This window comes from Cygnus atratus, chromosome 26 (assembly GCF_013377495.2).
Source record: "Cygnus atratus isolate AKBS03 ecotype Queensland, Australia chromosome 26, CAtr_DNAZoo_HiC_assembly, whole genome shotgun sequence".
Lineage (NCBI taxonomy): Eukaryota > Metazoa > Chordata > Aves > Anseriformes > Anatidae > Cygnus > Cygnus atratus.
Genome location: NC_066387.1, coordinates 4,576,730 through 4,589,550, shown reverse-complemented (window position 1 = coordinate 4,589,550; position 12,821 = coordinate 4,576,730). Strand labels below are relative to the sequence as shown.

Sequence of the window (12,821 nt, the reverse complement as noted above, 5' to 3'; positions counted from 1 at the left end):
CAGGACTGAGTGGGGAGGGGGCACATTTTTTTTTGTGGGGGGGGAAATGGGGCTGCCCCCCCCCCAGGGAGCAGCAGTTAGAAAAGGGGTGTAAACATTGAACAGAAATGAGAGTGGATACCTAAACCCTTTGGTCCCAGGCAAATCCTATAGAAAAAGGACTGGGGGGGGGGGGGGCTGAGTTACCCTGTTTTGGGGTGGGGAGGGGGCTGAGAGGTATATATTGACCTGGGGGGGCCTCAGGCTTCTGTCCCCCCCGGTGCTGAGGGGTGGCCGTCCCTCTCAGCGCGGGGGGGACACTGTGCTCCCTGTCCACCCCCCTGAGACACGCACACTACTGATCACACAGAAATGGTGGTTAATGGGAAATATGGGGAGGGGGGGGTCCTATTGGAGAGAGGGGCAAGGGTCTTGCTTGTGCCAAAGAGGTCCCATAGGTGCTGCTGCAGGGACCTAGTGCCACATGGGGGGGTGGGGGTGGGCAGTCCCTGCTCACCAGAGCCAAGGGAGATGGGTGCCCCCCAGCCCATGGGAGGGGGGGTGCCCCCCACCCTGGCACCGTGGGGGGGGGGGGCAACGGGGCCACCCGCATGGCGGCCAGGCAGGGAAGACAGGATAGGCGCCGGGGGCTGCTCCCTGCTGCTCCCGACCCTGGTGGTGCCGCCGCCAGCTGGGGGGGGAACTCTGTGGCGGGGGCTGTGCCCACCGGCCCCCCAGCCCCTATAGCCCTTCGGGGTGCGGGACACAGCCGCGTCCTGCTGCCCCGTGTATGTACAGCTATTTACATATGTACAGGGCGCTGGGCGGGGGGCCCCTGCCCCTGGTAACACCGGGTGGGGGACAAGGGGCCATCGCGCTGTGCCAGCCTGGGATGACCCCCCCCAACCTCCCACTCCCCCCATCCCGGTGCTTCCCTTGTGTCACTCGATGAGGTTTTGGGCCGGGTGGGATGGGGATGGGTCACTGGGGTCCCTCCATCCCAGGCTGGGAAGGGGCAGAGCCATCCCATTGCCCAGCCTGGGGTCCAGCCCTTCCCTGCAGCCCCCCAGCCCCATCGGGGTGGGACAGGGGGGTGCTCGTGCTCAGCGCTACCACCCAGTGAGCCCAGCCAGGGAAGGGATGGGGGGGGGGGTCCAATGCTGCCCCTGCAACCCCCCACCCGCAATGGGGCCGGGCAGGCGCCTCCTCTCGTGGCCGCTCTTATGGCTTATACATGGCTGGAGGACGCTGCAGGCCAGGGGCTGGGCTGGGAGGGGGGGTCCGGGGTGTGTGGGGGGGCGGATTTAACTGCTGCCCTCCTCGGCCGAGCGCGTGTCGGACTTGAGCTTGACGAACTCCTTGGCCACCTCGTCGTTGTTGCGCTGGGAGAGGATGCGGAGCACGGTGAGGCCGGTGTCGTCCATGTGGATGCGGCGGCCCAGGGGCAGCCAGCAGGCGCAGCTGGCGCGCTGCAGGATGTCACGCAGCTGCAGCACGGCGATGCCCACCGTCCGGTCCTCCCGCGCGAAGCAGTAATCCTTCACGCACACCTGCAGCTCGTAGCACTCGGGGCCCGTCTCCGTCCCCAGCGTGCTGCGGGGGGGACAAGGGACAGGCGGCGCTGGCACGGGGAGGGGGCTCCGAGACAGCGGCGCATGTGGGTGCTGACCCCCTGCCCCATAAAAATCCTTTTTTGTTTGTTTGTTTTTCCTGCTTTCCCTGTGTAGTTTTTGCCAAGGAGAAAATATCCAAAATGTCCTGGCGGGGATGAGCAAACACAGCTGAAGCTGCACAGCGTCCCCATCCCCGTGTCCCCAGGGGTCCCCATCCCTGCGTCCCCATCTCCATGTCCCCAGGGGTCCTCATCCCCATGTCCCCATCCCCGTGTCCCCATCCCCGTGTCCCCAGGGGTCCCCATCCCCGCGTCCCCATCCCCGGGGGCCGCCACTCACAACTGGAAGCTCTCGTTGTACTTGGGCGCCCAGCTGTTGTTCTTCGACTTGGTGGCGAATTTCCTCTTCTTGTCGCTGAGGTGGGGCCCGATGATGTTGACCTCGATGAAGGGACGGAAGATGCCCGACGTCTGCCACTTGAGGTCGTTGGCGGCCACCACTGTGTGCAGGAGGCACCGGAGGCTCACAGGGTGCCACCGCCCACCGGTCCCCCACCAGCCCCTGGTCCCCGGCCACCCGCTTGTCCCCTGCCACCCACCGGTCCCCTGCCACCCGCCGGTCCCCTGCCACCCGCCGGTCCCCTGCCGTCCAGGCCACCAGCACCCACCTTTAACGGTGACTTTGTGTTCTCCGGTGCCGGGGTGCGTGAAGAGCTCCACGTGGATGGACACCTCCCCGACGGGGTCATCCACGCCAGAGCCTGCGTGGCCGGGGGGGGGGGGGCAGGGGGGCAGCGTGAGTGCCAGCCCCCCCCACGTCCCCAGTGTCCCCTGCCTGTCACCCACCCTGCTGGAGGAGGCAGGTCACCCGCCACCGGGTGGGGACAGATGGGTTGGTCCCGATGTGGCCCCAGCCACAAAGGGTGCTGGGGGCGGCTGGATCACTGCTTCCCCCCCCCCCCCGGCCCCGAGTCTGTGGGTCCTGGACCCCAGCCCCTTGCCCAGATGGGGCAGAGGTGGGACGGGGTGGGGGTGGCGGCGGGGCAGGTCCCTGCTGTGGGCTGTGGGGAGGGGTCAGTGCTCCAGGGGACCTGACCCAGCCCCTGTGCCACCACCAGGGCCACTAGTGGCCCCACGTTGCCACTCCATCTCGGGGACCACATCCAGCCCCGGGGATCTGGTGACCTGCAACCCCCCCACCCACCCCACCCCCTGAGCCGTGCATGCACCCATGGGTGAAGGAGGGGGTGCAAGGCGGGGGGGGGGGGGGGGGCAGGCTTGGTGGGGCAAGGCAGGCTCAGGGGATCCGACCGAGCTGGTGGGAAGGAAATAAGAGCAAGGACACATCCCCGGGTGTCACAGCACGGCATGGGGGGGCACAGTGCTGCGGCCATGCCACGCTCCAACCTCCATCCTCTGCCCCCCCCCCCGCACCCCATCCCCACGGGCACCCCTGCCTGGGCAGCGCCGCATGCTGAGCCGCAATGGAGGCGATGGAGGGCGGGGGGGGGGGGGGGGGGGGGGGGGGGCGGTCTGGGTGCAGGAGGCCAAGCAGGGGGGTGCAGACCCGGCCCCCCCCACCCCGGCGGTGTGCGATGGAGGCCAAGCGGGGCCTGGGAGGGGCTGTGCTCATTCCTCGAGGGGGGGCTCGCCGGAGCAAGGCTAGTAATGGTCCTTCTGGCAACGGGGTGGGGGGACATGGGGGTGGCCACGGTGCCGGCAGGTGTCCCCCCCCCCCCAGCAGCAGCTCTGGGGACAATGTGGGGGTGCCCCGAGCTCACGAGTGAAGGTGAGCGCCGGCACCTCCAGCTGCGGGGATGGGGAGGGGGCTGAGTGCCCCCAAATTCCTCCCGATTCAGCCCAGAGCGGCTGCGCTCAGTTGGGGTGGGTGGGGGCACAGATCTTGGCTGGGGGGGAGGGGGGACGGTTACTAGCCCAGGCCGGCGGCTGCAGGCAGGGTGCTGGGGCGGGCGAGCGGTGCACCTACCCTTCTCAGGATAAATCTCTTCACTAAGGGTAAACCTAACACCTTTTCCACCATGAACTAGTGGGAAGGAGAGAGAGAGAGAGACGGAGACACGGCACGGAGCGGACGGAGAGAGAAGGAGACAACGTGCGTGGGGGGGACAGCAAAAGGAAGGTGGGGGGGGGACAGAAAGAGAGAGAAAGAGAGATCAGATCGGGCAGACAGACGCACGGCCAACAGCCGGACGACACTGCAGCGACACGGAGGCGCTGGGCACCACCCTGGCACCCGGGGGTGCTGCGGGCACCCGTGGGACCCCACCGGCCCCCAGACGGCTGGCACAGGAGGCGCAGACAGGACGGATGGACGGACGTCCCTCGGGGACACGCACAGACAGCACACGCGCGCCCCGGGGGCGCAGACAAGCCTGGCACCGGGGCCACGCTCCTCTTCCTGGGATGGGGGGACGAGGCTGCCCCGGGCACCCCACGGTCCCTCTTTATCCACAAAATTCATCAAACCCACCCCAGCCTCACGTCCGCAGCCTCTGGGACCCCAGCACCACCAGGACGGGGGCAGGATACGGCCCTGGGAGGGGTGGGAGGGGGGAGAAGCAGGCCAAGGGGGGGGGTCCTACCCTGCGAAGCCTGGGTCTGCACGAAGGTTTTGATCAGGAGGTCGGTGGCTTGGGTATAGAGGGACAGGGCGTAGCGCAGCGACTGCAGGTCGGGGCTCTTCTCCAGGAAGGTCTTCTTCAGCCCCACGCCACCGGCGTGGAAGTATTGCTGCAGGGACAGATGGCCATGGGGTGGGGGCTCTGCTTGCTGCCCACCCCCTCCCCCCCCCCCCAACACCCCCCCACGGGCACCCCCCCCATCTCCCCGCTGTGCCCCAGGGTGCCCTCACCTTGATGGTGTCCAGGGCCAGCTCCACCACGGCGCACTGCTTCGGGGTCAGGCTCTTGGCTTCCTCCCGCACCATGTGGTCCTGCCGGGGACAAATCCTGCCCTCAGAGAGGGGCCTGGCCAACGGGACCCTGCAAGGGGGACGCTGCCGCTCGCCCCAGCACCGAGGGGACCTGAGGCCCCCCTGGCCCTCACCTTCAGCTTGGAGAGCTGCCCCAGCTCCTTGGCCGCGTTGAAGATCATCTGCGTGCCCTGCGGAGAGCAGAGAGAAGGGAACGGTGTTGGTGAGCGGCTGGGCTGCGAGGCTGGGTGCGCTGCTGCCTGGGGGCTCCCCGGCCCCCTCCCCCCAGGCTCCGGGGGGGGCTCCTCTGAGCCCTCTGGGCTTCCCCAAGAGCCCAGCACCCAGGGCACGGTGATGGGGGGCTTGGGGACACCAGGGCAGGACGTCACCCTGGAGCCAGGCACCGCACGCCCTGGGGTCCCAGCCTGCTCCCCAAGCACCCGCGTCTGTGTCCCCGAGCACGGGGCACTGCTGGCACTGCAGGGACAAGAGTGCAACGGGGGGCGGGGGGACAGAGAGAGCACAGGGGAACAGCGGTGGCACCTGGCACCGTCCCCCTGTGCCTCATGGTGCTGGTGGCCAGGCCGCATGGCACCCCCCTGCCCCCCCACTCAGGGGACACCACGGCTGGGTGTCACCGGTCCCCATGGTGGGCGCCAGCTGCCCCGCACTGTGCCACCCCCACGGACGGGGACACGAAGCCGTCCCACGGGCAGCACTGGCACGGCCCCAGGGGATGCAGACCCACGGCATGGGAGGGGGTGTCACCAACCCCCGGGTCTGCACCCGCTCATCAGGCTGAGTCCCAGCTCCCCTTCCCAGGCCCTCCAGTGTGCAACTGGGCAAACTGGGACAGAGCCAGCTCCTCCCAGCTCCTCCCAGCACCAGCAGTCCTTCCCAGCAATGAGACGCCCCCCCCCCCCCCCCCCCCCGAACTGCTGCCTTACAGAGGGGTTTGGCCCCCCCACACCTCCATTTTGTAACACCCCCCCCCCGACCCCAAATTAACCTTTTGTGGCCCCAGCTCCTGCCCCGTTAACCCTTCCCTTGCTGGCCCCATTCCCCAGCCGGTGAGCAGCCCAGGGATGCAGCTGTCAAACGGAGCCCGATGGGACACGCTACAAAGCTGGGACCCCCCCCGCGGGACACGCTCCAGAGCCGGGACCCCCCCCACCCCACAGCGCACGGGACAAGGACGGGGAGCAGAGGAGCCATGTCCTTACTTCAGTGTGACTGGGCAGCTTCACCCTGCTCTGGAAGAGAACAGCAAGGGACAGTTACAGCGGGCAGCCTGCGATGAGTGTGCCAGGTCTCGTCCCTGGAGGGGGGGTGGGGGGGCTCGCTCCCTGCCACCCCCGTGGCTGGGGAATTGCGGCCGGCGGAGGAAAGCAGTGGGATGAAGCGGGGCAGGACCTGGGTGTCCCCTGAGTCACAGCACGGGGACAGCGGGGCTGGGCACCGCGGCATCGCCCCGCAGGGTGCCGGTGTGGCTCTTTGGGGCCGTGCTGGCCCCCAGCCTGGCGGTGGGGAGCACCTGGGTGGAGGGAGAGCCCGCCTGCCTGCTCTGCCTGCACAAACGCTTTTGGGAGGGTCGTGGGGCTCGGCGAGCCTTGCTGGGGCCCCCAGGCATGGGGATGGGGGCGGCGGCAGAGATCCAGGGGATCCCAGCAGCACCCTGACGCCCCCAGCACGGCCCAGAGCCCCGTTCCTGAGGCCAGCAGCACTGGGACGGGCTCGTGCCCAGGTTCCCTCGTGCTCACGCACCCCGTACCCTGGCAGGATGCTGAGCACCCCGGCCCGGCTCCATGGGGCAGCGTCCCCCACGCCTGCCTGGGACAGAAAACACCCCCCACACACATGGAGGCGGGGGGGGGGGACACACGGCACCACCACCACCCCCCGCAACACACAGACATGGGTCACGGCCCCATCCCGCACACGTCCTGGACAACACGGCACAGTGCGACACGACACCACGCCACAGCCAGACAGCACGACAGAGGAAGCACGGACAGGCCCGGGGGGGGGGGGGGGGGGGGCCGGGCGTGGGGCCACCAGGGTGGCCCCGGGGCGAGGACACACACGGAGCCCACGGGCTATTTACCTTCTCTGTCCCCTTGCCATGTTTTCTCAAAAGCGTGCCCTGTAGAAGCAATGTCAGAGGTTGAGCGGTGGCGTGGGGGGGGCAGCATGGGATGGGGCGGGGGGGACATGGGCAAGGCGTGGGAGCCGCAGGCTGGTGGCGAGGGCATCGCTGAGCTCCTAAGGGATGGGGGGGGCTGGTCCCTCTGGGGTGCGGGGTCAGCGGGGCGCTGGTCCCTCTGGGATGCTGGATGTTGCACTGATGGGAGACTGGTCCCCGCCCTGGGGTGCTGGGCTGAGGGCAACTGGTTCCTGCTGGGATGCTGGGCCAGTGGAGGACTGGTTCCTGCTGGGATGTAGGGTCCATGGGGGACCGGTCCTTGCTGGGATGCAGCTGCTGGGCTCAGAGGGAACTGGACCCCCATGGGATATTGGGCTCAGGGAACAGGACCCCATGGGATGCTGGGCTGTGGGGCAGCAGGAGTCAGCCAGAGCTGTGTGTGGGCAGCCCCTGGTGCCGCACCCCCCCACCCCACCCCCCCCACCCCCCCCCCCCTTCACTCCAGCACCAGTGGGTGCTCACAGCACGGGAAGGTGGGCACAGTCGGGGTTTGCAGGCAGAGCTCTGGTCCCAGTGATGGCCCCGTGCCCAGGCCCCACAGGGATGGGGCAAACAGCGGGGTCACACAGCAGGGGTCAGCAGCAGCCTCCTGGGGGGCTTGGAACACGTCTAAATGAGGAGGGGGTAGCGGAGGGGGCGAGAGAGCCTGTGGGGGGTTGGGGCAGATGGGGGGGGGGGGGGGCATAGGGGGATGAGGGGTGAGGCGGGGGGGTGAGCAGCACGGTTGGGCCAAGCAGGGCTACCAGGAGGGTTTCCTACCCTGGAGGGAAACTGAGGCACAGGGTGATGGGGGGACAGGAGGACCTTGTGACCTTGTGCCCCACAGAGCTGGCACCACACAGACACCCCCCCCCCCCCTCCCCAGGGATGTGGGGTTGGGGGGGGAGGAGGGGGCAGGGCCCAGTTCTTTCCAAATGCTGCTGTTGGAAATGAAAGGCATCGGGGCAACAGGGACGAGTGTTTGTCCCTGCAGATCAGCACCCGGTCGCACCCACGCTGCTGAGCCTCCTGTGCTCGAGGCGGGCTCAGGCCGGGGGGACGTGGCCCTTCCCTTGCCCTGGACAGCCCCAGACCAAGCAGACGAGGATGGACTGAAGCCGCTCGGTCTGTGCCGTGCTGAGAACCAGCAGCAGCGCCAAGAAAGGGAGCCGCGAGTCCGGGCTCCGGTACCCTGCCCGGGGAAAAGCCTCGCGCCTGCTGCCAGCCGCCTGGCTGGGACCTCGTGTCCCAGCACGATGCTCCCCACCGCCAGGGAGCCGCCGCCCTCACCACGGCCACAGCCCGGCCATGGGGAAACTGAGGCACGAGGGGTGAGGAAGAGCCGCCGTCTGCCCGGCACGCACCGCTCGCCCTGCTCCGGCTCCAGTGGCCCCCGTCCCCCCCGGCACAGAGCAAGAAGTTGGACTCAGCCCGGCCTCGGCTGCCCCGAACGCGTGGCATTGCCCCAGCTGCCCATCACCGTCCCCTTCCCAGCACTGAGCCTTGCACCCCCCAAATCCAGGCACCCCAAAGGTGTCCGGGTTCTGTCCCCCCACTAAAAACCCAGCTGGGGCTGGTGCCAAGCGGGCAGCGAGAGGACGGGGACCGGCGGGGCGCAGGGGGCCGGAGGAGGGCGCGGGCAGGGCGCGGGCAGCCACACGAGACAGGAACCGGCGAGGCCAGGACCGACACACAGCGGACACACAGACAGACAGACAGGGAGCTGCCGTACTTACAATCATCTGCCATTGAGGGGCGAGCGGAGCAATTGGAGAGAACAACCGTGGTGTGAGTGTTGGCCCCCTCCTCCGTGTCCCCCACCCCGGGTGCCAGCCCCGGCCAACCCCGGAGCGTCCCCCACCAGCCGTGCCACAGTGCCCGCTGTCAATACCCTGCTGTCAGCACCATGGCCCCATCCCAAGCCGCGCCGTCCCTCCCTGCAGCAGCGGGGGGCTCTGCCCAAGGGGACCCGGCTCCAGGGACCTCGCTCGATGCATGGCTCCGACACGCAGCCCTGCACCCTGAGCCCCCCGGGTGGGCATAGCCCTGCTATAGGGACCAGCCATACACCTCCAAGGGCTGCCTCCCCTTGCAAAAAATCACCCAGTGGGGCTTTCAACCTCCCGCACGTCCCTGCCACCTCCCCTTGGCACAGGGCGTGCTGCCACCGCGGGGTGGCAGAGCCACACTTGGCTTGGAGGGACAGGGACTGGGATGGGGACCAAGAGCTGGTGGCACCGACACAGCGCCAGAAGCCCCAGAGCCCTGCAGAGGTGACAGCAGCTGGTGGCTCCAGGTCAGAGCCGGACCCCAGCCCTGTGACAGTGACAAAAGCCACCAAGAACGACAGGCGCAGCTGCGTGGCTGGCTCCAAGCCCTTGGTGTCACCCAAGGGGGGACTTTCCCCGTCCCTGCCCGAGAGCCTGGGGGTGCCTCGCTGTGCGGGGGAGGACAGGCGCACAGCACGCTGACATGGAGCCTTGAAGCCTGCAGGAAACCTCCCCCCACAGAGGGACCATTCCTGGGCTTCTCTGCCCCAGCCCCATGTCCCCCTGGGCCTGTGCACCCCCAGCCCCGCAGTGAGGCTCCCCCTGCACCCCCAAATCTCCGCAGTCCCCTCCTGGCGCAGTGCACGGGACGCTGCCCCAGCGTGGAGGGGAGGAGAGGACAGGTCCCCCCCTCCTGGTGCCACGAAGGCAGGCAGGTGACAGTCCGTCGGCGAGGCCAGCTGAGCGGGCACTGGCTTCACTGGGCACCCAGGTTGAGGGTGACCTTTCCCTCCTCCATCCTGTCCCCAGCCACGAGCTGGGGACACATTTGGGGGTGCCACCGAAGCCTGCACCCCTCAAGAAGCCAGCGAGGGGCCCTGGCACCGACGTCCCGTGTGGCCGCAGCTCCAGGGTCCCTATCCCTGGTCCCCGTCCCTGTCACTCACCGTCTGGTCGGTGAGCGGGGGCAGGACGATGGTCTTCTCCATCGTGTTCATCACCAGCTTCCAGAGCTCCTTCAGCACCCGCTTCAGCACCGTCTTCTCGCAGATCTTGGCGAAGAGCGTCAGGCTGCAGAGGGGACGGAGCTGAAGGTCCCAGCAAGGCCACCCCAGCCCTGCTGGTCCCCCCTGCTTCTGGGGCGGGTTGGGGACATCGGGGGGACCCTGCGCCCCCCTCCCCACTCACTTGCTGTCCAGGAGGTCCATGATGGGCTGCAGGACGTTGTCGGCATCCTGCGCGACGCTGCTGCAGGTGCTGGCAGGGACGTTGCCGGTGCCCTTCACCTGGCCCAGGATGTCACCCATCTGCTTGACGCACTCCTCGATGTGCGGCTGGAAGCTGGGGACCGCAGCACCCGGGCGGCTCAGTGTCCCCCCCCGGTGACACCACAGGGTGGCCCAGGCCCCCAGCCCGGCCACGACCACAGCTCCCAGACCCCAGCCCCTGGCCCACCGCCCGTGTCCCCTCACCTGGTGGCAAAGACTCGGCTCAGCTCGTCCAGGACGTTGTTGAGTTTCACCTGCAGTTCCTTGAGGATGTCGCTGGCTTCGGTGTCCAGCTGGAGAAGGAACAGGTTGGAGAAGACAGCAGGGTCCCCAGGGGGCTGCCTCTGCACCCCAAACCCTGACCGTCCGTGCCTGGTGTGGTGGGAGAGCAGGGTGGGACGGGGTGGGGTGGGGTGGGGTGACCCGTGCAGAAGTGAGGAGCTGGGACCACTCCAGCGCTGTGGAGCCATGGAAAAAGCACGGATCCGGCCCCTCGCCGTGGTTCCCCCCCCAGAGACCCCCCCGGTACGCACCTCCTTCCCCCCCATGGCTTCAAACATCTTCTCGAGCTGGACGCGGAGCTGCTGGATGTTGTTCATCAGGATGCAGGGCTGGAGGGGCAGGATGGGGAGGGGTCAGCACCAGCACACGTGGCTGCAAGAGCCCCCTATGAGCCCCCCACCCTGCATAGGGGGCATCGGAGCCCCACAGTGCCGAGCCCTCCAGTATTTTGGGGGCCACCATCGGGCACCGAGACCGAGGGCAGGCTGGTCACGGGGACCAGCTCCTGAGCTAGATGACAGCCAGGGCCACCGCGCGGGGACAGCGGCGAGCAGCAGGAGATACGTCACCACTTTCTCCTTCTCCTTGGAGCAGTACGAGGCGAAATCCTTGGAGATGATCTCAGCATACTGCAGCAGCACGTTGCTAATGGTCTGCAGCCGGACAAGAGACAGGGACCGGCCCGGCGAGTGGCAAACAGAAGGAGGAAGGAGGAGAGAAGACCGTGAGTCCCACGGCAGCAAAGCAACCCCCCGAGCTGGGACCGGGACCCCCGTCCCCGCGGATGCGCCGGGAGCGTGGGCGCAGCCAGACCGAGCGCACCCGGTCTCCGCGGGCAGCTCCGTGCTGGCACAGGCAGGAAGGCACCGGCTGCCGAGCACGCCTGCAGCTCCCTCCCACGCTGCATCGAGCCAGTGGCATTTAATTAATTGAGATTAATTAACTAATCAACACATTCATTAGATAATGGCCCATGCTAGCGAAGCGGGGAGACACACGGGGTCTGGTGGTGGCACGTCCGCTTGAGCAGCGCGCACTTTGTGCTCCACAGCTGGATGGGAGGTGGCAGAGAGGGCACCGGGTTGGCGCGGGGGGCTGGGGTCCCGGGGGTGCTGGGACCCCCCATGAGCTGCCCACCTTGGCAAACCTCCGCATGTAGTGCCCGACGATCTGCGGGTCGGGGCACTCGAGCTTCTTGATGATCTCAAAGCTCTGGTTGAGCTGGGAGAAGACGTCCACCACGGAGCAGGAGAAGAGCGCATGCTCCGATGTCTGCTGGAACTGGGGGGCGAGAGGAAGGGTGAGCGGTCGGCGGGGACGAGGGACTTCAGCCCCAGTGGGGACACGCCGGGCATCGTCCCCCTGCAGCAGCCTGGGATGCTCCTGCGCCCATCGGCTGCCCCGGCCTTACCCCGTCCTTCTTGTCCCGCTCCAGCGCTCCATGCAGGAAATCCCGCGACACCTCCTCGTTCTCGTCCAGCCACTGGATAACGAAGGGCTCAAACCAGCTGGAAGAGAGGCACGTCCCCGGTGAGACTGGGCAGCGTGGAGCCGCGAGCCCCCTGCCCGGCCCCCTGCCCCGGGCTGCACTCACGCGGGGTACTCGGGCACGCGGCTCTTGAAGGAGGGCAGCTCGGTGACGTACTCGTTGTACAGCCACTTCACCTTGAAGTGCAGGTTCATGTAGTCGGCGCTCTTGCACAGGCGGTGCTTGTCGTGCTCTGCACGGGGAAGGTGAGAGCGCGGGGCAGTTGCTTCCAGCCCCAAACCCTGGCGGGGGAATTTGGGCAGCTCCAGGGATGCCAGGGGGATGGGGAGAAGATGGAAGTGCCTCTTGGGAGGGATTTAAGCTAAGCGTGGTTTTGATGAGGGGTGAAATGGGTTTGCCTGTTTCTCCAGGGGAATATTTGAGGTGGCTCCCGCCCAGCTCCTCGGCCCAGCGCGGGGCGGCGGGGGGGCACTCACCCTCCATTGCGTACTTCATGTCCTGCGCAAAGAGGTTCCACATCACCTCGGCGCTGATCTTCCCCACATTCAGCTCCTGGGGGAACCTGGGGCAGGGGGGCAGCGTGGGCACAAGGTGCTCAGAGCGTGAGAAGGAGCCCCCGTGACTGCAGATCCAGCCCCCAGCCTCCTCCCTGCTGCCTCAGTTTCTCCAGCTGTACAAGGGATGCTGCGCCCCATGTCCAAAGGACAAACCCAGCTTTGCTGGCACATTGTGAGCATCCCCCCGAGCGTCCCTTTCTTGGCGAAAAATTAATCGGTGACTCACTGGTTCAGGCAGGGCGTGTAGGAGTTCTTGTCCTCTTCGATAATGGACACGATCAGGGTGATGAGCTTGGACCAGAAATCCAGGTTTTTGATGCTGGGCCCCTGCTCCTCGGGGGGCACCTCTCCCTTCTTGGTCTGGAGCGATGGGGGCACAGCAGAGGCTCCGGTCACCCGTCTGCCCCACGGGGCTCGCTTTTGTGGCGAGGCTCATGGGGAGCATCACGGGGGGGGGGGGGGGAGAAGGGAAGGACGAGCGCAGGAGGGTGACAGAGAAGGGCAGGGGATGGATGGAGGGGAGCAACGGGGT

The 12,821-nt window shown here is 67.6% G+C and overlaps 1 protein-coding gene across 1 annotated transcript in view; it reads right to left on the bottom strand.

Moving 5' to 3' along the window:
- Positions 1-1,283: 1,283 nt before the first annotated feature.
- Positions 1,284-12,821, bottom strand: part of UNC13A (unc-13 homolog A) — a 29,823-nt gene continuing 18,285 nt past the window's right edge. The window contains exons 27-46 of the mRNA XM_035569692.1: positions 12,516-12,649; positions 12,209-12,294; positions 11,838-11,964; positions 11,655-11,751; positions 11,381-11,524; positions 10,813-10,896; positions 10,495-10,572; positions 10,166-10,254; positions 9,882-10,034; positions 9,641-9,764; positions 8,442-8,447; positions 6,628-6,666; positions 5,747-5,776; positions 4,658-4,714; positions 4,464-4,544; positions 4,195-4,342; positions 3,579-3,635; positions 2,260-2,352; positions 1,932-2,091; positions 1,284-1,572 (exon numbers count right to left, since the gene is read on the bottom strand). Of these exons, the coding sequence (XP_035425585.1) occupies positions 1,284-1,572; positions 1,932-2,091; positions 2,260-2,352; positions 3,579-3,635; positions 4,195-4,342; positions 4,464-4,544; positions 4,658-4,714; positions 5,747-5,776; positions 6,628-6,666; positions 8,442-8,447; positions 9,641-9,764; positions 9,882-10,034; positions 10,166-10,254; positions 10,495-10,572; positions 10,813-10,896; positions 11,381-11,524; positions 11,655-11,751; positions 11,838-11,964; positions 12,209-12,294; positions 12,516-12,649 (2,076 nt within the window). The remainder of the gene's footprint in view (positions 1,573-1,931; positions 2,092-2,259; positions 2,353-3,578; positions 3,636-4,194; positions 4,343-4,463; positions 4,545-4,657; positions 4,715-5,746; positions 5,777-6,627; positions 6,667-8,441; positions 8,448-9,640; positions 9,765-9,881; positions 10,035-10,165; positions 10,255-10,494; positions 10,573-10,812; positions 10,897-11,380; positions 11,525-11,654; positions 11,752-11,837; positions 11,965-12,208; positions 12,295-12,515; positions 12,650-12,821) is intronic.